This window comes from Myxocyprinus asiaticus, chromosome 26 (assembly GCF_019703515.2).
Source record: "Myxocyprinus asiaticus isolate MX2 ecotype Aquarium Trade chromosome 26, UBuf_Myxa_2, whole genome shotgun sequence".
In the NCBI taxonomy this organism is placed as follows: domain Eukaryota; kingdom Metazoa; phylum Chordata; class Actinopteri; order Cypriniformes; family Catostomidae; genus Myxocyprinus; species Myxocyprinus asiaticus.
Genome location: NC_059369.1, coordinates 1,960,775 through 1,986,938, shown reverse-complemented (window position 1 = coordinate 1,986,938; position 26,164 = coordinate 1,960,775). Strand labels below are relative to the sequence as shown.

The following is a 26,164-nucleotide window of genomic DNA, read 5'->3' as shown; positions in this document are numbered from 1 at the left end:
TTTTCACATGACGTCACGAATGTCAAGGCTGAGCTTTCATAGAATTCAGAGTTTACAAATTGTAATTACAAGTAGGAATCTCGTAATTACGGTAATTCCGACATGACGTGAACGCACCATAAGCATTGATGGAAGTCTAAATCACATTTCAGCAAGCAGGAATGCAAATAATTTCAAGAGTAAATTTGGGATGGGCAGAGTAACAGAATTACTCAAAACATTCATATCAGTGATGAAATTAGGAGCAGGGTCATACTTTGCTTCCAAAATTCAACCCCTCTTGGAATGTTGTATGTCTTGAGCAGGGCTGGGTAAAAATATCGATTTTCCTATTAATCAAGACCTTCATTTGATCAAATTATTGATTCTTAAAATCCTAAGATGATCTTTCACTCTACACGCAACCCTCAACAACGTGAGTAAAACATTCACATAACTGACCAAATTTCAAATGTCTGTGATTAGCCACTAGTTGGTTAATGTTCAGATTTCACTCACCAGTGATTAAGTTGTTTAGTGGTGAATAGGTTCAACAGCGAGATCTTTTCACTGCGTGTTGAGAGTAAAAGTTTGGTTTGACTCGTTCCGTGTAATGTGTCCCCAAAGACGAGATCCACACAATCCATTTATCATTGAATAATGTCTCTTTTAATACCCTTTCTGTTCTTTACACTCAGTTGCTCATCAAAAATAACAAAAATATTTACATTGGAAATAGGTCACATTATTCCTACTCTCACATCCACTCTCCACTCTTCTCAATTTGCGCTCAACCAAAACACTTCTGTGAGACGGTCCCCTTTTATCCCCAGTTTGGAATGCCCAATTCCCACTACTTAGTAGGTCCTTGTGGTAGCGCGGTTACTCACCTCAATCCGGGTGGCGGAGGACAAGTCTCAGTTGCCTCTGCTTTTGAGACGGTCAATCCGTGCATCTTATCACGTGGCTCGTTGTACATGACACCGCAGAGACTCCGCATGTGGAGGCTCATGATATTCTCCGCGATCCATGCACAACTTACCACACACCCCACTGAGAGCGAGAATCACTAATCGCGACCACGAGGAGGTTACCCCATGTGACTCTACCCTCCCTAGCAACTGGGCCAATTTGGTTGTTTAGGAGACCTGGCTGGAGTCACTCAGCACACCCAGGATTCGAACTCGCGACTCCAGTGGTGGTAGTCAGCATCAATACTCGCTGAGCTACCCAGACCCCCTCTCATTTAAGCACTTGTTACCATTTAGCACTGTATATATGCAAATACGTGTAAAGAGTCAAATTATGCATCTAAAATGTATAAAAAAAATACATATGCAATATAATATATGCAATAAAGACATAATATATTGATCTAATAATTTTTTTGTAAAGTCAGCATGTGATTTTGAATTCTCTGCTGTAATGCGATATCACTAGGGAGCCCCTCATATCTGTTCCAATATTTTATTTGTACATTTAAAAAAATTAAAGCTAAAATAATGAACAAATTATAACATTTTCTTTGTAAAAATTATATTTTCATAACTTACCAAGTTAGAAGGTCCCCTGTATAATTAACAGTATTAGCTGAGAGAATAAGTAAAATGAATATTATAAATCAAATATACCCAATGGAACCGGAATCGAACTGCAATCGAGTCGAAGAGAGAGCTTGTGAAACGGAATCAAATTGAGAAATCTTTATCAATAACCAGCCCTAGTCCTGAGCGGTGCTTGATGGGATATTGCACTAAAAATTATTTCCAGAACTAATGTGTTGGACATTTCTTTTACATTTACTTCACTTGTCACGCATCAAAAATTCAAAGGTCCAGTGATGTTCATGAATGCTGATCAGGAAAGTGTTCATGAAATCTACTTCTGTTATATGGCATTATACTGCAGACAAATCAGCAGTCCTAATGATCCCTACCATGTTTACAGGAGTCACGTAATAAATGTTAATTTTCTCTGAAAGTCTACTTATGTTATTTAAATTTTCTTGCACCAAAAACACTAGTAAACTAAGTTTTCATGATCATTTTCCACCCTCTCTCTGACCCTTAGAATTAGACTGAGCATTTATGCCCTCTACATGTAAACAACATTTGTTATGATTAATGAGCAACAAAATAATCTGCGCTCAAATGTGCCAAACAAACGCTTAAACTATCTATCCTAGTTCCTTATTACTTCACAGTGACCAGACAGGGTCAGGTTTCTGATCACACAATCAGGTGGGCAGGTGTGAATGTATGTGCTTGTGAGACGTGTCCTACCGTTCTCGAGGTAGGTGGCGCTGAAGGGCTGGTAAGTGACATTATCTCCTGAATAGCTAGACGCAGCTTGAGGCGATGAAGAGGGTTACTGATGCCAATCTCACGCTGGATTTCTGTGTCTGACAGGGCCGACATGATGGCACCACTCTTCACATTAGCACGGCAGGCTGCAACATACCATGCGGGCATACCCACCCATAGCTGTTCAGAAAAAACAAAGATGACTGGTCAATGACAATGAAAGATTTTGAGTTGTCAAAAGAGAAACTACGAAGGCAGATTCTGGACAAAACTCCTATTGGGGGATTCATAATTTGCAAAACAACAAAGATAATTGCAAGTTGTGTATTTGTGTTTTCATTTTTGTGTATGAAATTTCAAATGGAAAAGCAAAGTCCACATTTAATATTTATTTGCAATGCCCTAATCTCTACATGATTCTGCCATTAAGTAGCACTACATACATTTGTGATTTCACATCCTCATCATTATGCTCTTCTTGTACCAAACACAAATGAATCAGCAATCCTCTTTTGAATTGTAAGCCAATACCACATCACTGTGGGTGGGACTTACTGGTGTGTTTACATGATAGTGACGTTGAATTTGATGACTTAGCTAGCAGGGCTGGGTATTGTCAGCTACCTCACGATACAATACATATTGCGCTACATGAGTCATAATACGAAATGAATCACAATATCTGGGATTAAGCAGCTTTTTCTTAAGACTAATATGACTTAGAGTATTTATCTCATGTGAGTGTACATCATTTTAAACATTTAAAAATATTCAACTATTACTATTTCTTTTTGCTTGGCAATTAGCAAAAAAAAAAAAAAAGAAAATTTTTTATAATAATAATACACATAGAAATCATGACCCCGTTGTTAGACAGCACAAACAGGGGAAACACAACTTTACATTTTACAGGTATACTGAGCTATACCATTATTTGACCTACCTCAAGCCAAACCACTACAGTGGGTCCATCCCACTGAGCGAAGGGCAAACCCTGCCGACAGGCCTCCTCAAGCAATTCATGTCTGAACATTAAAAGAAACAGGAAAAGAACATTACTAACATGTATGTGAAAAGCGGATGTTTCATGGGAGCAAAAACATGCACTTGAAGCAGATATCACAGATACTGTATCATCTGACTTTTGCAGGCACAGTTCCAGCCACATCACACAAACATATAGTATGCAAAGATATTAAAGAGTAGTCAGCTATGAGGTAGAGACAGGGTGAAAACATGTTTAAAACAAAGAATTGTCAAAGATAAAAACATTTTAGATCATAGTTTCTAGAGAAGTGTTCAGCCCACACTTTTTACACACATTGAGATGTTTAGGCCATTAATCGACAAACTTGCAGTGCACCACCACATGTGTGAAGTCTGCATTCTAAATTGTTAAGCGACTTGCAGTAAACGTATTACAGGTACGGTCACCTGAAGCAAATTCAGCACTATTTGAAAAGGTCAAAACTTACAACTTTTAATACCACCAAATCAATGACACAGAATCTTCTTTGTAAGTTTTTACTTGCGAACTAGGGCTGGGTGATAGGATGATGTTATCGAATATTGACGATATCTTACAAAGATCCCGATGCCGATTGCGACACTCAGTTGACAGACGATGATCGACAATATTGGGAAAAGACAAAACCATGGATCTGGGAAGTCAGTAAGTATAATAAACAGTAGCCCAGGGTGTGAAACTAGCACCTGGCCACCCGCAAAATGCGACGAGGCTGAATCCAGTTTGCAAGCTGTTCGTCCAAAAGCAGGCATTTCATGCGTGGGTAGCTTTGCTCATCTACCCGCAACAGGCAGGCGACCTGTAAAACGTCTTATATTTTTAAGAATAGACAAAAGAAAAACCTTCAATGCTTGTGTCTGATTCGCTGTTTGTTCAGACACGTGCAACACAAGCCTGTCTCATGGAATAAGCGCATGTAAAGAGTTTTCTCTGTTTCATTCATTTGAAAATTGTTTGCAAGAATAATGTCATCTATGAGAATGCTGCAAATGATCTCTGATCATCTCAGGAGGTTAGGTTTAGGGTCGCTTTATTTCCATGGACCAGTTCGCAGTTAACATGCATTGTGAACGCAACTCTGCAGGTTCAGTAATAAATATCTTTCTCTTAAAGAAACAAAAACGAAAGTGATTAAAATACAAGACATGTTCACCTTGAACCTAAAATTGAGTTCTATTTCATTTTATTTAGGCAGCATTAACTCTATTCTCAAAACACAATACAAACACAAATTCGATAAGAACACACATTTGGCAGCATTATTTTGGGAACACAAGGGAACTTATTAGACTTTATTATTATGATTATTATTATCTTTACATTTATAATTGTTTTTAGTTCTTAATCTGTACGCTATTAGTAATTTTCTACCTGTTGCCATTGACGGATACTTGCGTGATGGCAAATGGAGCCGTTGGAGGTGGTAAATGTTTGAATTTGGGGAGGAAAATAAGATTTTTTGATCACTTCGTTATTTTATTGCTTTTTTCATTTAGTTTAAAGTGCAATTTGAATTTAGAAATGTCTTTTGTTAATGTTTGTCATGTTTTAATAAATGAATTACATTTTTAAAGCAAAATCAATAAAGCAAAAATATTCACCGAACCTCGGCAGGGGGGTTGACGATGTAATCGTATATCGCAATATTTTTTAAGGCGATTATTGATAAAGTATGTTTTACACATTGCCCAGCCCTATTGCGAACAAATAGTTTTTTCCTTGTCGTGTCCTCTCATCACTGTCACATTTGGAAGTCCTCTTAGTGTAGTTTGATCACTATTTATAACACTTGACCTTTAAATTAATACATTTTAAATCTTTAAAAAAAAAATCAGCTGGGTATAAGTTGTGATTTGTAGTACAGTACACTAATATGTCATTCGATTCTGAGCGTTTCTCCACATTATTAATGAGAAGGAATTCTTCCATCCAATCACTGCACTGCCTCATGTATGAGCTGGCATTACAGCTGAAAATTCTAAATTGCACACGGACATGACAGTGGTTCCTAGCCGGCACAAGTTCAACAGCACTCGCAGAACAGATATGAGAGGGGCTCTGTGGTGAGATCGCATTCAAAATCACACATGGTTGTGACAGCAGTCCATATGAGAGCGGACTATTACACAGAAGACCATGGTGAGATCAGAATCACTCATCAGATTGACCACAGTCCATAATCAGACCGAAGCGAGCACGCTTGTTGGCCCAAGCTCTGCTACTCGTGCTCCAAATATGAAGCAGCTTAGAGACGCACACATTCCATTGCGTCTTCTCTGTACACCTGATCACGGACAGGATAACAACATGATAACGTTACGTTGAAAGCTTACTTCGTCCTCTCAAACTCACAACTCGGGTATCAAATGGGCGCCCTGAGCTCGGGTATATGATGGGATCATATCAAACTAATGATGCCGTGCGAGAGGAGCACTTCAGCTCACGCCTGATTGAGGAGAGGAAACACGGCTCACAGCCCAGATGCACTCCAAACTCTCCGAACAGCTTCAGGTGATGTAGATCGCGAAGTATGAGAGAATAATATACAAAAAAAATACAAAATAAGGAAATAAAGCGGAGCTGGAGCTGCCATTCCACTTAAGCAAAACCTGCATGCTCGCATCTTTAAAAGAAACACCCCGCTGTTATATCTTTAATGCATCCCTTATTAATGTTCAAATACTAAGGACGCAGGTCATGTAAATAAGTACAGACTCCGAAACTGACATTTCTCTGTGCGGTTAGTGCCGCTTCCATTAGTCGTGTGAAGTGACCCGATCTACGGGGGAAGAGGTTGAAACTGAATCCTGGCTGATGCACGGGGACGCTCATCCCTCGCATGCGCTTGCTGCAGCTAGATTATTTTGTGATAGCTCGTGACATAGTGAATCATAATGCATATGTGTTTATCATTAAGAAAATTGCCGATACACAGCTCTATTAAGAAGAGAGAGTTTGTTTTTTGCGAGTTAATGATGGATCGAAGTTAACAAAAAGGTGAAAGAGGGTAGTCTTAGCCAATTCTACACTGCAAAAAATACGTTTTCGATTTGTTTTGGCTTGTTTTCCAATATAAGTATCTAAAACTCCTTTAAAACAATGTACATTTACTTTAGTAGCTATACTGCAGAAGACAAATGTGTTATCTGAGAATGTTATATAAATATAAGAAGAATATAAAAAAATTCAAATATTTTAAAATATCTAAAAAATAAAAAATAAAATAAAATAAAAAGATACATTCACATGAGAAGCAGCATATAAGATATTTAGATTTGTTTTCAGAGAATATATCTTGAATATAAGTATATTTTGTCTTAAATGCACTGGCAGAAGCATTAAGAAATAAAAAAAATACACTTAAATACAAAACACTTTAAGATACATTCTCTGAAAGCAAGTCTAAATATCTTATATGTTGCTTCTTAAGTAAATGTGTCTTGTTTTAAGGATTTTTAGACCATTTTAAATGGAAAACAAGACAAAACACTTGATAATGAGGATTTTTTTGAAGTGATTTTTTTTTTTACTGAATTAAATGTAAAAGTATTTTTCTCCCTTTAATTCAGTGTCTTTTAGAGGCATGTTTAATACAAACTTTAACTCGGGCACAAGCTGAAAAGTCGGTTAAGAGCTAATGATTAATCATTGCAATAATCGCCCAAACAGTCGAATAATCATTCTAATAATTGTTAGATTAGTCGATTATCAAAATAGTTGTTAGCTGCAGCCCTAAACTGCACTGCTCTTTCACTTTAGTTTGGAACATCATGAACACAAGTGAGTACAACAAGGAGTGATACAAACATAAAGTGTCCCAGTGCTGATTGTCTGAGCTATTAGCACTCTTGGAACGCCTCTCGTCAAATCAGATTCGAGGACTGGAAGTAACTGTTGTATAAAATAAAACATAATAATTCTTCAAATTGGCTTGGTTCCAAAAACAACAGTGTAAATGTAAAATGGACCAAGACTGAAGTTGGCCACAAAAAGATACAGATATTTTAAGTATTTGGAAGTATTTTGATATTTAAAATATTATTTTTCATATTATTCATACGTTTTTAAAGCCTAAAAAGAAATAATCTAAAAGTTAAATACGAATAAATTAATTCATAAGGTGTATAAGGTGTATACAATGACTTGTCATAATTGTGAAAGCTTTAAAAAAGACAATTAATCATCACCATCAAAATGATTTGTTTGGCAATTAATTGTCAGCCAAATTTCATAATCGTGACAGCCCTAATCCCAATAATAAACATTACTGTGGGTCGGTTTTGTATCCATTGTATCCGCTTTATCCCTTAGCAATGGTCAACTGCACAGTCAACCACACCCCTCGTCAGCATGTAGCTGCCTGTGTCAGCACTGCCAACGATTTTGCACCTGTTCACACCAAGTCTGATGCAACAAAACACCACAAATCAAAAACACTTTTTGCAGGTCTAGGGTTACAGCACTGTTTTGCTACCTGTAGATGCCTGTATCAAATTTAAGGCTCTGTCGCTGGAGTTTATGCTGGAGATAAGGTGAGGGCAGAAATGGTTAGTAGTGCAGAACGCATTAGCAAGCATACACTGATCAGCCACAACATTAAAACCACTGACAGGTGAAGTGAATAACATTCATTATCTTGTTACAATGGCACCTGTCAAGGGGTGGGATATATTAGGTAGCAAGTGAACAGTCAGTTTTTGAATTTCATGTGTTGAAAGCAGGAAAAATGGGCAAGCATAAGGATCTGAGCGAATTTGACAAGGGCCAAATTGTGAAGGCTAGACGACTGGGTCAGAGCATCTCCAAAACGGCAGGTCTTGTGGGATGTTCCCAGTATGCAGTGGTTAGTACCAACCAAAAGTGGTGCAAGGAAGGACAACCGGTGAACTGAGCGCACAAGGCTCAATGATGCGCTTGGGGAGCAAAGGTTAGCCTGTCTGGTCCGATAACTTAATGCTGGCCAAGATAGAAAGGTGTCAGAACACACAGTGCATCGCAGTTTGCTGCATAGCCGCAGAATGGTCAGAGTGCCCATGCTGATCCTTGTCCACTGCCGAAAGTGCCTACAACGGGCACGTGAGCATCAGAACTGGATCATGGAGCAATGGAAGAAGATTGCCTGGTCTGATGAATCATGTTTTCTATTAGATCACATGGACGGCCAGGTGCGTGTGCGTCGTTTACCCGGGGAAGAGATGGCAGCAGGATATACCATGGGAAGAAGGCAGGCCGGCGGAAGTGTGATGCTCTGAGCAATGTTCTGCTTGAAACCTTGGGTCCTGGCATTAATGTGGATGTTACTTTGACACATACCACCTACCTAAAGATTGTTGCAGACCACGTACACCCCTTCATGGCAACGGTATTGCCTGACAGCAGTGGCCTCTTTCAGCAGGATAATGTGCCCTGCCACACTGCAAAAATTATTCAGGAATGGTTTGAGAACATGACAAAGAGTTCAAGGTGTTGACTTGGCCTCCAAATTCCCCAGATCTCAATCCGATTGAGCATCTATGGGATGTGTTGAACCAACAAGTCTGATCCATGGAGGTTCCACCTCGCAACTCAAAAGGACTTAAAGGATCTGCTGTTAACGTGTTGGTGCCAGATACCACAGGACACCTTCAGAAGTCTTGTGGAGTCCATGCCTCAATGGGTCAGAGCAGTTTTGGCGGCACGAGGGGGACCTACACGATACTAGGCAGGTGGTTTTAATGTTGTGGCTGATCAGTGTATGAAAAACAGTCATGAGACATGCAGGAAGTTTTTTCATGCCAACATTAGTCCAAACAAAATACAGACACACTGCGGCCACTTACCCTGATTTTGGGCTACAAATGACATATGAGTGTAGTGAGAAGAGAGCAGAAAATAACCAGAATCAATGAATGGAAGACTGATGTGATGGTGACACGTACACTCAAACAGATCTCTAACTGTACCAGACAAAACTGGCACAGTTGAGATTTTCCTTGGTATATGTTTCATAATACAAATAGTTCACAGTGGAAAAGAGGACTGACTCGGTCAAACACAAACTGCACTGCATCTACTGCTAAACATTTAACAATATACATTTTCACACTGACATATTACTGTGAGCCAGAAATGGGTGGAAATGAATGTGGAAATGATGGCAAGAATGGATAATTCATTATCTTTTTTATAGTTAGTGATGTAAGCTTAATTTGTTCAATACATAAACTGAAACACATTCTGATACGTAATAAGCTCACATCTAACTTTACCAACCTCAATTCAAGCATCAGTCTACAATCCAGTCAATGTCTGAGGGTATCTGGAGCTGTCTGACTATTTCTTACATTTTTGAATAAAGTAACTATTAAATACATATCCTCTTTAAAGATGAATGAAACTATGGAATCTACAAAGCTGCAATTGAAGCAGAATCAGTTCTGTCACATTTATAAAGTACTCTACTGTATAATATGCTGCTGTCTGAGAGTGTCTTCATGTGGTGTTTGTTGTTTTCGTGCGTACTCGTGTGTATGTCAGGTAGGTGAAGAGAGTAGAGTGAAAGACCGTGTTATTGAAATGTTAACTCACTTTTTCTGCAGTTTTCTGCTCTTGTCAGCAGGGCCACCGAGTTTAGCGAGTGTCATGGAGTCCTGAGCACTTCCTCCATCAGGTGTACCAACTATCACAGATCAAACCAATACAAACACTTCAGCTTCTAAACTTACCAACTGGTTTTACTTTACTTTTCCTAACAATTACTTCGGCAAAGCTGTGAAAGCGCATCAAGTACAACTCCAGTGGATTTTGTGCATTTGAATAAGGTTGTTTCTCTTGTCATGTACAGAAGATCTTTATTAAAGAATTACCGGTATTACATAATAATAATAATTATCAAAAGTTAATAATCAAGTCTGCCTCCCTCTTACACTCAAACATGAGTTTTGGTTGATCAATAGAGATAGTTACAGATATTATAGTAATGAGAATTTGGGGTAAATGTGCTTTATTGGCATGAAAATGTCACAATACAAAAAATCGTATTGGTCCAAAAAACAGACTTTATGCAAAACATAATGTCTTATTTTTATTTAGATTTTGGACATGTTCTTGGCAGGTTTGTTCATAGATATAGCTGTATTACTGAAATGTAGTAATATCTGGATCATGTGTGTAGAGATGAATGTTTATTGGCACCTGTGCTGGCAGATTCTTTCCCCACTGGATTGGCTCTGCTCTTCTCTTTCTTAGCAAACAGTCGGCCGATGGAGGACTTGATGCTTTTCTTCTTCACACCTTTATTGAGTGAATCCTGACTGCTGTTACTGCTGCTGGGGTTACTGCCCATACCATCCTGAACACCAGCACTAAACACACACACACACACACACACACACACACACACACACATGAGTCCTGACTGCTGTTACTGCTGCTTACATATTCCCAAATCACAGATACACTCATACATGCATCACAGACACACATACCTCAAAGCCTCAGCATGAATGAGAAGTGTGTGTGTGTGTGTGTGTGTGTGTGTGTTTGTGAGCACTGACCCCCTGATGTCTCGTATGTCCTCGTGACTGGCAGTGTGCAGCGCTCCTTTATGAAGTCTCATCGAGGAGGGGGTGGAGGGGGGAGACGTCTCACATCTGATCATGGCTTTATCATCTTGTGCACACTAAACAAAATATACAGCACTGTCAGGGAACACAACACTCACACTTCACGGTACTAAGGCTCTCAATAGATTACAATACTCAAATCACAATCATGACTTATGTTAATGCAATTTCTCAATTTTTCACTTTGCTCACATTTGCCAATATATATAGTGATACATAGGGTACACCAAGGCTAGTTGGCACACACAGAAATGTTCACAAGGGTAATCTAATCTCAGTAACGGTAAGATTAAGAGTCAAAAGTCCAATTGTGCACGTTTTCTACAGCAGTGGTTTTGGTATTTTTTAAGCTGGTTTCAAACACCTAGTTCAAAAACATATTTAAATGACAACATTCTTTGTGAATTCTACCCTCCCAAGTAAATTTTCACGAACATCATATTTTTGTTCCAGCTCTTGGCTAAACAAGCACACATAAATCACAAGGCATACCATCAAGGCAAGGATCAAGTATATTATGAAGGCAATTTTTCTTTGAAAAGTTTAAATGTGTTCACAGGATAAAGGTATATTTCATGAAAGTCAGGTCAGGGCACGTTGTAAATTTTTTTTTTTTTTATCATGTCATGACCCATTTATATTCAAGTATATTACAGTATTTGGGAGAACTGGCATGCCATGACCTTTTGTTCTGAGACTTTTTTTTTGTGCTTTATTATCATGCCCAGGAGTGACATAGAGAGTAAGGCCAGGTAAAGATGGTTAAAATGGAAAAAAAAGAAAAGAAAAGAACTACATTTAATTTCAAGCCAAGCATTTGTTCAAATGGTCCAAATCCATTGTTTTTAAATAAAAATAAAATGGTAAATGACAGCGTCGTTAACACAACCCCAGGACGGTTAAATATTTTGTATCAATTCATTGTTGTCACAATAATATTTTTAAATAGCTTTTTATTACTAATCATAAAAGCACATAACATGAAAAAAATTCATGTCACTGCAGTCATCCACTTTAAGTCCAAGTCGAGTCTCAAGTCATTGGTCCAAGTCAAAGTCAAGTTATTTTCTGCATTTAATCAAGCAAGATGCAAGACCTAAATTTGCACTCGAGTCCCCCATCTCTGTCTGCACGCCCACTGTGTGTGGGAGATAGAGAGGGACAGAGCGAGCGAGACACGTCGCACGTGACCATGAGAAAAATTCACTTTTTGATAAAAAGACTTAAAGAAATGTTTTCCGGGTTCAGTACAAGTTCAGCTCAATCGACAGCATTTGTGGCATAATGTTGATTACCACAAAAATTTATTTCGACTCATTCCTCATTTTCTTTAAAAAAGCAAAAATCCAGGTTACAGTGATGCACTTGCAGGGTTTAAAGGCAGAAATGTGAAGCTTATAATTTTATAAAAAGAACTGGCATTAATTCTTCTGTTAAAACTTGTGTGATTTGAGCTGTAAAGTTGTTTAAATTGTCATTTTTACAGTCGTTTTAGGTTTTTTTGACATTGTCATGGTAACAAAGTTGTAAAACTGGCTATAACTTTACACAGAAACGGTTTGTGATTTTATCGCACTAAAACAATGTCTACATGCATATCCTTTATGTCATGTGGCTATAGTTTTGAAATATTGAGTATTTACATTTTCAGAAATTGGCCCCATTGACTTCCATTGTAAGTGCATCACTGGAACCTCGATTTTTGCTTTGTTTAAAGAAAAGGAGGAACAAGTTGAAATACATTTTTATGGTAATCAACATTATGTCACAAATGCTTTCAATTGAGCTTACAATGCTTAACTTTACTGAACCCAGAACATTTCTTTAAGCAAAAATAACTCTAAAATTTAGATTATGCTGTGAACATTTTTACAGAAGCACTTTATTTGATAAAAAAAAAATAAAAAAAATACAATGGTGTGTTGAAAAGCAATTGTTCTATTATAATTTTACTGCAGTTTAAAAAACACCATTTTGATGCTGGAAGTTAAATTAAACTTCAGAACAGAATTCAGAAATATAAAATGGAAAACAAGATTTGTGAAAATCTAAAACGTTTCATAGGGCACAACTTGGGGGAAAAAAATGAAGCAATGTTTACATAATTGAAAAACACTTAAAGGAACCATGCACTTGTTTTCATTCAAAATTTTGTTCAATAGCATATCCATTTTTGCTGTGATTTTTGCTGCAATTTTTATAAAATGCAGAAATTTTACTGGTGTTGAACTACAAAAATGTTGGTAACATGACAACTCTAATGCACATGGTGTTTATGTGTGTTTATGTCATTATGCTGATCTGTTTGGGAAGTGTTTGTATATGTCAGTAAATTAATACAGTGATGTTGATCTGGGTTAATATTCATCAAACACGCACAGTAAATACAATAAAGTAGATGTCTGCACTGAAATATCTCCAGTACATCTGAGACCTTGTCTAAATGAGCTGATGGTACAGAAGGGTTACACATGTTATGATTTCTCTAAATTACCTTCCTACGATGCTTCCGTAAGTCACTAGGCTGTTAGAAGCACAAGCAGTGGAGAAAGAGAAGAGACAGGAAGTTAGTAGCATTTCAAAATAAAAGCACAGAACACAGGCAAATAGGAAATAGATTTAGTAACCCTCAGAACAGCATCAGAAAAGCAGTAAAGCTTGTGTCATGTGTCGAAGAGAGTTATCTATCACACACACACATCAAACACACTACACATGACAGACAGTTTAATGCTGAGCAAAGACATGTGAACACAGATGACGTGTGTTTACCCTGAACACACACACACACACACACCAGACTGTTTACTCTGGACCAGAGTTGTCAAAAGCACCAGTACTTTAGTACCAAGTCCATATTAAAATAAATAAAGGTCAACAGTACTGGTTAGTGCCAAATAGTGATCAAACACCAGAGTTTCCTGATTGTTTTCTCATTGAGTTGACCAGCCAGTTTTAAACTTGCCATTATCACACGCATTTTTTATTAGCAGCATGTAAGCAAAAGAGTTTGGACAAAGACTGTCATTGGCTTTTCAATTGACACATACAGTGCATTCAGAAAGTATTTAGACCCCTTCATATTTTTCATATTTTGTTATGTTGCAGCCTTATGCTAAAATGCATTAAATAAAAAAAATGTCACATCAGTCCATACTCCACACTCCATATCCCACAATGACAAATCAAAAACCAGATTTTTGATAAGTTTGCAAATTTATTAAAAAGAAAAAAACTGAAATATCACATTGACATAAGTATTCAGACCCTTTGCTATGACACTTGAAATTTAGCTCAGGTGCATCCCATTTCTCTGGATCATCTTTGAGATGTATCAACACTTCGATTGGAGTCCATCTGTGGCAAATTCAATTGATTGGACATGATTTGGAAAGGCACACACCTGTTTATATAAGGTCTCACAGCTGAAAATGCATATCAGAGTAAAAACCAAGCCATGAGGTCAAAGGAACTGCCTGCAGAGCTCAGAGACAGGATTGTATCAAGGTCACAGATCTGGGGAAGGCTACAAAACATGTCGGCTGCGTTGAAGGTTCCCAAGAGCACAGCGGCCTCCATAATTCTTAAATGGAAGTTTGGAACTTCTAGGATTCTTCCTAGAGCTGGCTCCCGGCCAAACTGAGCAATCGGGGGAGAAGGGCCTTGGTAAAAGAGGCGACCAAGAATCCGATGGTCACTCTGGTTGAGCTCCAGAGATCATGTATGGAGATGGGAGAAACTTGCAGAAGGACAACCATCACTGCAATACTCCACCGATCTGGGCTTTATGGCATAGTGGTCCAACGGAAGCCTCTCCTCAGTGCAACACATGAAAGCCCGCTTGGAATTTACAAAAAAAGCACCTAAAGGACTCTTAGACTGTGAGAAACAAGATTCTCTGGTCTGATGAAATGAAGATTGAACTGTTTGGCCTCAATTCCAAGCATCAAGTCTGGAGGAAACCAGGCACCGCTCATCCCCTGCGCAATACCATTCCAACGGTGAAGCATGGTGGTGGTAGCATCATGCTGTGGGGGTGTTTTTCAACGGCAGGGTCTGGGGGACTGGTCAGGTTTGAAGGAAAGCTGAATGCAGCAAAATACAGAGATTTCCTTAATGAAAACCAGGTGCAGAGAGCTCAGGACCTCAGATTGGGCCAAAGGTTCACCTTACAACAGGACAATGACCCTAAGCACACAGCCAAGACAATGCAAGAGTGGCTTAAGGACAACTATGTCAATGTCCCTGAGTGGCCCAGCCAAAGCCCAGACTTGAACCCAATCAAACATCTCTGGAGAGACCTGAAAATGGCTGTCCACTGACGGTCCCCATCCAACCTGACAGATCATTAGAGGATCTGCAGAGAAGAATGGCAGAAAATCCCCAAATCCAGGTAAGCAAAGCTTGTTGCATCATACCCAAAAAGACTTGAGGCTGTAATTGCTGCCAAAGGTGCTTCAACTAAGTACTGAGTTAAGGGTCTGAATACTTATGTCAATGTGATATATCAGTTTTTTATTTTTGTTTTTTATTAACAATTTTTATTGATTCCCTTCAACAAATTAAATAAACATAACAGAAAATACAGAATCAACTAATCTAAAATTAAACCCTTACCCCCTAACCAAAATTCTTGGAACTTAACATGGGTTGTGCCCCCATCGCCAGCAGGTGGGTGAGTCTTTAAGTCCAAGCCTATACAATCTAGAGGGGATCCAATAGAATCGATGTAAAGTCTTAAATTGCATAAGGCACACCCCTGCATCTCTAGATGTAGACTTGATGTTTTTTTAGAATGCTAGCCCACACTCCTGCCTCCAATACCAAGTTTAAATCTTTCTCCCATAATCTCGAGAGAAGTTGAAGCTCCATCCCACAGACTATTAATTAACAGGGAGTATTACACTGATGCCTCATGACCTTTTCCAAAAGCAGTAATCACCACTCCCAGAGTATCTGCCGTTTAGGGGGGTGTATGCTACTCCTAAAAATAGTACAGAGCAGGTGGCGCTGTAAATACCTAAAAAATTGAGACCTGGGAATCCCAAAATGTTGAACCATATTTTCAAAGGATCTCAACACTCCACTCTCATATAGGTCACCGAGCGTATTAACCTCCCTCACAATCCACTCTGACCAGCAGAAAGGGGACTTATTAATACATCATTTTGGGTTCAGCCACATGCTCAAGGCAACATTTAAATAAATGTCCGAATTAAACAACTCTGGACACTTTTGTCCATACTGAGTGCAAATGCGAGATAACGGGATGTAACTTAACTTCTCCGGTTAGTTTGATAGAAAGGCTTTGCAATGGCAAAATAGGGGCAAGAACTTCCTGTTCAATACAAAACCAGGGAGGGGCTCTCTCAAGTGGAAGCGACCAATGAGCCAAATGTCTGAGACCGAATGCATAATTATAAAACAAAATCTTGGGTAGGCCTAGCCCACCTTGGTCAATCGGCCTATGTAACTTGCTAAAATGTAATCTGGGGCATTTACCATTCCAAATGAAGGACTTCGTTATGCTATCAAATTGCTTGAAATAAGAGAGGGGGACATCTACAGGGAGAGATTGTTGCAGGTAGTTGAATTCTGGAATACAATTCATTTTAATAACATTAACCTTCAAAAGCCCATCTACCCATATCACTCAAAAACCTTTTTATTAAAGGGTCAAAATTAACTATAACTAAATCACACAAATTTGCTGGGAATAAAATACCCAATACTTAATGCCCTGTTTGGGCCACTGGAAGGCGCCCATCTGAAAAGCCGTTACTGGGCGCTGTCAGATCCAAAGCTTCAGATTTAGACCAATTCACTCTGTATCCTGAGAATTTAGAAAAGGAATTAATAATTCTGTGGAGGCAAGGCATAGATCTAGTAGGGTCGAAGACAAATGATAAAATATCATCTGCGTAAAGCAAAAGCTTATGTGCCACGCCTCCTGCCACCACCCCAGGAAAATCATCCTCCTTTCTTATCGCGGCTGCTAATGGTTGACGGCAAGACAGAACAATAAGGGGGAAAGAGGGCAACCCTGCCGGGTGCCCGATCCAGAGTAAAATAATCTGAAATTAATCCATTCGTTTGAACCGCCGCTACCGGGTGTCTATAAAGTAACTTAATCCACCCAAAAAAAGTATTTCTGAACCCGTATATTTCCAAAATCAGGGAAATTGGATGGTAACTCTTACACTCGCTTGGATCTTTGTCCTTTTTAAGAATCAGACTGATCCGGACTCTACCTTCCTTAGCAACCCGGCCAATTTGGTTGCTTAGGAGACCTGGCTGGAGTCACTCAGAATGCCCTGGATTTGAACTCGTGACTCCAGGGGTGGTAGTCAGCGTCAATACTCGCTGAGGAATCTTTCCATTCTTTAATGATTCCGTATAAACTTCTAGCAAAAGTGGAGTCAGTTCTGTTGCATAAGATCTAAAAAACTCAGCGGCAAAGCCATCTGGCCCCTTAATTACCTCGTCGAGCTCCTCCAAGGTTATCTCAGTTTCAAGAGAATTCCTTTGCTCAGTTGTCAGTTTATGAAGTTCTAATGGTTCCACAAAGTTTCTAATATCTTCATCAGTAGATGAAGACGTGGAACTATAGAGATCAAGATTAAAAGCATTATTAATATCAATGGCTGAGGTAAATATTTCACCACCAGCAGATTTCACAGATTTCATTCTGTTTTATATACCTAGCCAGAAGCTTCCCTGATTTTTCCCCCGACATGACTGTCTTGCCCTGAATAGCCAGTTTTTTCTTGTTAATAAATTTGCAAAGTTTCAAAAATTATCAAAAATCTGGTTTTTGCTTTGTCATTATGGGGTATGGAGTGTAGATTGATGTGAAAATGAATTAAAAACATTTTAGCATAAGGCTGCAACAACAAAATGTGAAAAAAATTAAGGAGTCTGAATACTTTCTGAATGCACTGTATGTTAAAGGTGATGGCAGACTAAAAAAGGCATGGTTGAAAATGTTTTGAGTTTAGACATCAACTATTTACACAGTACACTTCTGCTTAAAAGGTTATAATTTTTTTACATTTAGAGTCTGTCGATAAATGCAGTGCGAATGTAAACAATAGTACCTAAAATGCCATTACTGTGCATTCAACAGGAAACAGCGGTGTTCACGGGTAACTTAAAGGGATACTGCACTTCACTCAAAAATGAAAATTCTCTCATCATATACTCTCCCTCATGTCATCAGATAAGAATGTCTTTTTCTGCAGAAATCAAACAAAGATTTTTAGAAGAATATCTCAGCTCTGTTGGTCTTCATAATGCAAACGAATGGTGACCAGAACTCAGAAGGTACAAAAAGGACATAAAGGCAGCATAAAAGTAATCCATACAGCTCCAGTGGTTTAATCTATGTATTCAGAAGTGATATGATAATTGAGGGTGAGAAATATATCAATATGCAAGTCCTTTTTTTTTTTTTACTATAAATCAACACCTTTGAACAGCCCCAACCGGTAGGTGGCTGAATGTGAAAGTGAAAGTCACTTCCACACCAGAATGTGCAAGTGAAAAGTGTATATTTACAGTAAAAGGGAACTTAAATATTGGTTCTGAAGACATTGATTTAACCCATGGAGTCGTATGGATTACTTTTATGCTGCCTTTATGTTCTTTTTGGACATTCTGAGTTCTGGTCACCATTCACTTGCATTGTGAGGCCCAACAGAGCTGAAATATTATTTTAAAAATCTTCAAAATCTTTGTGTTCTGCAGAAGAATTTCATAAACATCTGAGATGGCATGAGGATGTGTACTTTTCATGAGAATATTTTATTTTTTGGGTGAACTATCCTTTTAATGCTACTTAATGTTATTTTGGTAACCGCAAGCAGCCAGAGCTTAACAAAATCCACCTGTGCAAAACATAGTAAATTAATCATATACATTTATATTAGAATTACATTATATTAATATTTACTTTCTTTTGGGCATTACTCATTATCCAATGGCTTTGGCTTTCAGAACAAATGCAAACTGAGAGTAAAGCGTCTTGAGTTTCATGCACTCACAGTAAACATAATCAGTTTTAACAAGCATCACTTATAAAACTGCGCTCGTTCCCGTCAGACAGAGAGATACAGTATATTGCTTGTTTTCATGTGCTTGTGGAAACATTTGCAAAACATTATCTTTATTAAGACATTGTTAAGAAAAAGGCACTCTCAGTTTATAGAATGCAATAAAATAGACAGGGAAGTGTTCAAAGGATACGCTGTTAATCGGAGCACACACAGGGAGAAGAAAATAATCCACTCGCTGTTGAAGGGTGAAAATCCAAATGACGAAGCGATTGGTCGGGTTCCAGCTCACAAGATTTTACCCCGACCCCGGGGAGAAAACTCCTTGTGCAATGGCGCTGTGCTCTGGTTTTTATGCCTGCAATGAAGTGTCCAATGCCATCCGCCAATTAAACTGCATTGATTCTACAGGGTTTCAAAGATTGTCACTCCTGCAAGGAGCTCCCACAGTGTCATCTACTGATGCAATGAAGCGACTCATATAATATTCTATGAGTATTATTACTAAAATATTTATGCTATTAATCAGGCTAATGCTTTTATGATTTTTATTGTTGTAGTTTAATGATTATTGTTAAAAATTGGCATCAATAAAACATGTAATAATTCTTCAGGCAAAATAATCAAATATTCAGTATCAGTGGTAAAATATCAATATTTGAGTTCACTGTTTTGTGATTTATGTAACATAATGCAACAGTTTAAACCATTTTATTTTACATTGCATTACTTCTGTATCTATTAGTCTGAAATTTTATTATTTCATGATTGATCACACTTAGGTCATCCTAAGCAAGAAAGGATATGTTCCTTAATTTATTGGGCCCTATTTTATTTTCATTGCATATGCTTCCCCTAGGCTCTACTTTTAAAAAAAACAACATTTTGTAACATTGTTACACAGATGCCACACTTAATACTGCTGTTGGATTTCTGAAAAACATTTATTACAGGCTGTTTACTTGATTAATAACTTGGAAAAAACTTGAAACAATGTTTAACTTATGTTAACTGAAACGCTTGGAGGCTACATGTCACTGTTTAAATTTGTTAATATTTATTTAAATTTTTAAATAAATATGTTCATTAGCATATTCATTTTTGCCTTGGTATGTAAACTGGTATGGAGAATCGTGAAATTTCACTGGTACTGGTATCAACTACTGAAATTACAATGTTGATATGTTGGTATCATTCCAACCTGGATGTTACTTGTTCACCAGCATGTTCAGAGTAAACAGTCATTTGGAGTAACAGAATTGTCTTTAAGTCTAATTGCTCATTTCCCTATTTGTCCATCAAGGGAACAGAGCAGGAAGTGCTTTAGTAAACTTCCTCTACAGCTCTATCATCAAATAAAATCATTAACACTACTTAGGACAGGAAACAATCACAGTCTATGTTAAATTAATGTTGATATGTAAAAACTTTAGTGAAGTAACATTTGTTGAGGACACAGCTAGTTAAGGGGAGTTTGTGGAGGACAGAGTTTGTTGAGGGCTGTTGTGGTTGATACCTGCACAAACACAGGAGTACAGGTCAGCAGAGGACTGCTGTATGCTACACTCTGGATCACACACGGCTGGACACACACACACACACACAAACACACGTGTGTAACTACACAACACTGATGAAAGTGGACACACACAGACGAGTGTATTACTACACAACACTGATGAATGACACAAGGGATTGTTTGGTTTGATGCGCTGAAGGGCAGCAAGCTCACCAGGGTCATGACCCCCATGCGGTTGATCTCTCGGCTGGGGCTTCGGGAAGGCCGGCGAGGTGTTGAGTGACCTGATCCGGGAGGAGAGGAGTCTACGTGAGAGGAGCCGATATATGATGGTGGGAGAGACGCCATTGAGCAAAAACGTCCAACCAGATCATCTCCACTGCCCACATGAGACTCAATCTCCTCAGCTCTGAGTGCTGTGCTCTCCTTCTCCTCCTGAATCATTCTAAACACAAACACACACACACACATCATCATCAAACACTATATGCACACACACACAGCTCTCAGTGCTGTGCTCTTCTGCTCCTGACCTGAATCATACTGAACACACGTAGTTCCAGTATTCCACAAGAGGAACTTTTTGGAAGGATCATTTTTGAGAGGAACTACATAACTGAAAAGACTTTTCTCTTTTGCATTCACACCTACAACGGGAAGCCCTGTGGTGATGTAATCTAGTGTTGCCCATTTTTCTGCTGACGTTGTTTGCACGCACAATACAATGGCAAAAAAAACAAAAAAAAAACATCATCGATGGAGGGCGGCAGGATCGGAGATACGCTTTTGTGTGGGTTGTTTTACACAGATTAAGTCTGCAGGTTACAGTCTTAACTCTGGGCATTCAGTCTTTACAATAGAGATGTGATAAAAACTCAAAGTGCATCTACCGTTGAAGTCCAGCAGCAGCGCTGCTTACGCCCCACAAACACTCAATATACACTCACGACCACTTTATTAGGTACACATGTACACCTACTTATTCATGTGATTATCTAATCAGCCAATCATGTGACAGTAGTGTAATGTATAAAATCAAGCAGATATGGGTCAGGAGCTTCAGTTAATGGGGAAAAAATGTGATCTCAGTAATTTCGACCATGGCATGATTGTTGGTGCCAGATGGGCTGGTTTGAGTATTTCTGTAACTGCTGATCTCCTGGGATTTTCACACACAACAGTCTCTAGAATTTACTCCGAATGGTGCCAAAAACAAAAAACAACCAGTGAGCAGCAGTTCTGTGGACGAAAATGGCTTGTTAATGACAGAGGTCAGAGGAGAATGGCCAGACTAGTTCAAGCTGACAGGAAGGTGGCAGTAACCCATATAACCACACATTACAGCAGTGCTATGCAGAAAAGCATATCTGAACATATAACATGTCGAACATTGAGGATGATGGACTACAGCAGCAGAAGACCCCTCTGAGAACCACTACTGTCAGCTAAGAACCGGAAAACTGAGGCTGCAGTGGGCACATGATCACCAAAACTGGACAACAGACGATTGGAAAAACATCACCTGGTCTGACAAATCTCGATTTCTACTGCGACATGCAAATGTTCCACTGCAAGCCTCAGCTTTTTGTTCTTGGCTGACAGAAGTGGAACCCGACATGATCTTCTGCTGTTGTAGCCCATCCGCCTCAAGGTTCGACATGTTGTGCATTCTGAGATGCTATTCTGCTCACTACAATTGTACAGAGCAGTTATCTGAGTTACCATAGCCTTTCTGTCAGCTCAAACCAGTCTGGCCATTCTCCGTTGACCTCTCTTATCAACAAGCCATTTTAATCCACAGATTTGCCACTCACTGGTTGTTTTTTTGTTTTTCTCACCATTCTCTTTAAACTCTAGAGACTGTTGTGCATGAAAATCCCAGGAGATCAGCAGCTTCAGAAATACTCAAACCAGCCCATCTGGCACCAAATATCATGGACATTTTTTCCCCATTCTGATGGTTGATGTGAACATTAACTGAAGCTCCTGACACATATCTGCATGATTTTATGCACTGCACTGCTGCTACACGATTGGCTGATTAGATAATCACATGAATAAGTAGCTATACAGGTGTACACTAATAAAGTGGCCGGTGAGTGTATGTGAAACAGGCATTACTCTTTTGAAACTTTGTTGGTTTTATGTCATTTATGTTAAGGGAATTGGAAAATTAGCATGATCCTCTAAGTAGCAGCTATAAGTTTGTTTGTTTATGGTGGATGATCACTCTTTGTCTTTCTCATTGCTTTGTATGCACATATGTCATACACATTTGACCAATCACAGGCTTTAGCACCTCCCACAGTTCCTCTACCCTCAAAAAGTAACAAACCCAGTGTAGGAGCTGAAACACCAGAAGTTCCTCAAATAGTTAGAGAACCGTGAATTAGTTGTTGTAGTGGGAAAAGGCATGGGATGTAAACTTGTGAGATGTGAAAAGGGTAAGTCATAGCAGGTGATCTAGGGATGTATTTTCAGTTGATTTGTTTGTTGTATTAAAAGCTTTTTAAGTGTTAAAGCAGCTTAAAGTACCCATTTCAAGTGATTTTAATAAATACAATGTGTAAAATTATATCTAACAAATTGGGCAAATTAGATAAAAAAAAAATGGTGATTTTAGCTAAAAGCTGAGTAGTTTGCATCCCTACGAATCATCAATACACTCCATAGACCATTTCAAGGCTGTAAACCATAACAAAGGAATTAGAACGCTACTGTGCATGTCTGGTCCCGAGGCATTCCTGGTAGCAGCATCCTTACAACCCAGAACCATCAAAGCAAAATGACTAGTGTGTACTTTTAGAGTCTAGTTAAAACAGAACAATTAAGATATGTTTATGAAAATAAACAATGAGGTGTCATTGCTTTAAAACTAAACACATTTTCTCAAAGAACATCAAATGCTTAACAAAAGTGACTTATCCAGACATGTTGTTGATACTGAGAGCGTCTATGTGAGAAAGGCAATGGAAGTGTATCGTAGTTTAGATGCTCACAATTATTTCCTCAGCTGCAAGGTCAGGAAAACTGGATCACTTCTATTATAACAAATTAAGCTGTTAATGCTGCAAGTGCGTGTCTAGCAGACAAGGTACATTTTTTTTGTTCGTTAATTATAAAAAATAAAACTTTCCTTATCTGTCCCTTTCTTCTTCGCTAGCTTTTATACTACTCCAGAAAGTCTGAGATCTTGGCAGTGTGATACTACAGATATAGTTGACTTTTGTGAGACAAACAGCTTATGTTCCTCATTTGAGTCACTTTGGATAAAAGCATCTGCTAAATGTAAATGACTTGCGCAGCTTTATACATTATAATAGGAACAATCTATTGTCACTTTTAGAGCTCGTAAAAATACTGACTTAACTAACCACCTAAAGTCAACCTATCAAACTTATTATGAGTTGGCAAAAATTTCATTCACCTCCCAGAGATAAGATGTGTGCTGCTACATATCCTAAAGTTGTTAGTACTGCACGTACCCAGCTCGCTTCACTGCTGCGGTTCATGTGTCCATTTGAGGTTGCTTTTTTGGAAATCTAAACACTTTCATTTCCGCTACTTCCAGGCATCTAGGAGCATCCAGCCACCAAATCAAAATGTAATATAAAAATATAATAATGATACTTTATGACAATCGTGACAATCGTGTTACATTAGTAACGTTAATCGTGTGCAAGTCACTATAAATGAAGCACCAACCACTGTCGTTTTGAATGAGTTTGACAACTAGCTGGAAGTGTTCAAGGAACAAAGACATCACTTCTGTAAGCCAACGAATAGCCCTTGAAATGGTCTATAAAGCAGGGGTACTCAACTTTGGAAAGCCCAGGGGCCACAAAGTAGGATCTTTTTGGCATCAACAGGTGCACTCTTTTTTTATTGTTTTATTTATTTTATTAAAAAGATTACTTTTTTTTATTAATGTGGCGAGCAGACTACGCTTAACATGCTATTTCTGAACATGTTAATACATCATGGAAACATGTAACTAACAAGAAACTAAGCACATTATATACAGATCTATAACTTCATTCTTTTAAAAGCGATGTTCTTTAAATTAAAACAAATAAATAAAAAAAAACCTGCTACCTATCAAACACCACAACACACACAAACATTCACAACTCTCAAAAACAAGAAATATCTTTCTCAATGTGCACACATACAGCTCACAGTGCTCTGCTCTCCTTCACAATCCTCCTGAACACAATGCTACACAAAACAAAGACTGTCATTGAAAGTAGAATCTGAAGTGTAGTACCGTATCTCATTGTTAATGGCATCAAGTTGTTCCTGTAGCATCAGCGCGAGCGTCTGAGCATCAGTCTGTCCTGCGGGAGACAGCAGGTCCATCGAGCTGAAGACTGTCTCTCTGTCGTCCTCCATGTCAGACATGTCCAGATCACTCTCAAACGCATGAGCCACATTAGCAAGAACATTCGCCTGCTGAAGTCGATCCCAGTCCTGCTCATCCAAAGTTTGAACCTGCAAAAACAATATCACATCCACATGCCTTCCTTTACCGATCATTCACTTTCCTATTCTAATCAGGATCCAGACATATTTTTATTCAGTTCAGGATGGACTTCAAAGACTTTGTCATTACTCCTACAGTTCATACAAAATCCTTTAATTTAAACATTGGCCACCAACATCTACTCAGTTTACTAATTTAAACCATGACTTGTATTATACATGGATAACTAATATTGGCATTTCATTCATGCTTTTTAGCCAGAGGGGAACTTGATTTCCTGAGATGTGACTGAAATGATTCAGAGCATATGAGCCGCCTCGACGCTCACACTAAATGATTTGAAGTGGGGTGTGTTTGAAGAGTGGTGTGCATGGAGACATATTTCCTTCTTATGTTCTGTGGCGGACACGCTCTGTTTTATGCAAAACCTTTTGGATAAGGGCAGAGCATTCGCTACTGTTAAGGTAGTCTGTTAATCTTAGAGCATGCCATGTGGGGCTTGACTCAGAACAATGGGTCAACAACCACTTGCATGTAAATTCATGAAGGGTTCTCAGAGGTTACATCCAGTTTAAAAGCACTGATTCCTGTACGTGGTTCTGAACACACTCTAGTCCTCATTTGAACCTGTAGAGAGCATTGTCTACTGTGTCTACTGTGATGCATGTGAGTGAACTACATGCTTTGTCAGTTTATCAATCTTGTATGCGTTTCGCTCCAGTGTTTCCAGGAGCGATCCTTACGACAAACGCTAGGTTAATGATTCAGTGGACTTGTCTGTGTTCGTGTCAAGCACTAGGAAGTGTAATAGTGAAATCATAGCTTGACGTCATGATGGTGGCTAGAGACTGTAATGGCAAGATGTACAGTGGGAAAAAAGTATTACATTTTGGTCTGTTCTCACCCAAAATCAACTGAATCGCTTCAGAAAACATGGATTAAAACACTGGATTACTTTTAAGTGGCTTTTATGTGCTTTTTGGAGCTTCAAAATGTTGGTCACCATTCACTTGCATTTTATTGACCTACAGAGCTGAGATATTCTTCTAAAACTCTTCATTTGTGTTTTGCAGAAAGAAGAAAGTCATACACATCTGGAATGGCATGAGATTAAGTAATTGATGAGTCAAGTCAAATTTATTTGTGTAGCGCTTTTCACAACAGGCGTTTTTTCAAAGCAGATATACATGAAATTATG

General features: G+C 38.5%; 1 protein-coding gene across 7 annotated transcripts in view; it reads right to left on the bottom strand.

Annotated features, from left to right (window-relative positions):
* Nucleotides 1–26,164, bottom strand: part of ppfia1 (PTPRF interacting protein alpha 1) — a 127,419-nt gene that overhangs the window by 32,363 nt on the left and 68,892 nt on the right. For 5 of the 7 annotated variants that reach the window (XM_051656140.1, XM_051656141.1, XM_051656145.1 and 2 more), the window contains exons 15-22: nucleotides 24,751–24,974; nucleotides 20,697–20,928; nucleotides 13,408–13,437; nucleotides 10,845–10,969; nucleotides 10,483–10,652; nucleotides 9,877–9,967; nucleotides 3,226–3,307; nucleotides 2,262–2,462 (exon numbers count right to left, since the gene is read on the bottom strand). In XM_051656140.1, coding sequence (XP_051512100.1) covers nucleotides 2,262–2,462; nucleotides 3,226–3,307; nucleotides 9,877–9,967; nucleotides 10,483–10,652; nucleotides 10,845–10,969; nucleotides 13,408–13,437; nucleotides 20,697–20,928; nucleotides 24,751–24,974 — 1,155 coding nt within the window. Of the gene's footprint in view, nucleotides 1–2,261; nucleotides 2,463–3,225; nucleotides 3,308–9,128; nucleotides 9,141–9,876; nucleotides 9,968–10,482; nucleotides 10,653–10,844; nucleotides 10,970–13,407; nucleotides 13,438–20,696; nucleotides 20,929–24,750; nucleotides 24,975–26,164 lie in introns of all 7 variants that reach the window. The other 2 variants (XM_051656139.1, XM_051656144.1) reach the window with 2 other exon arrangements.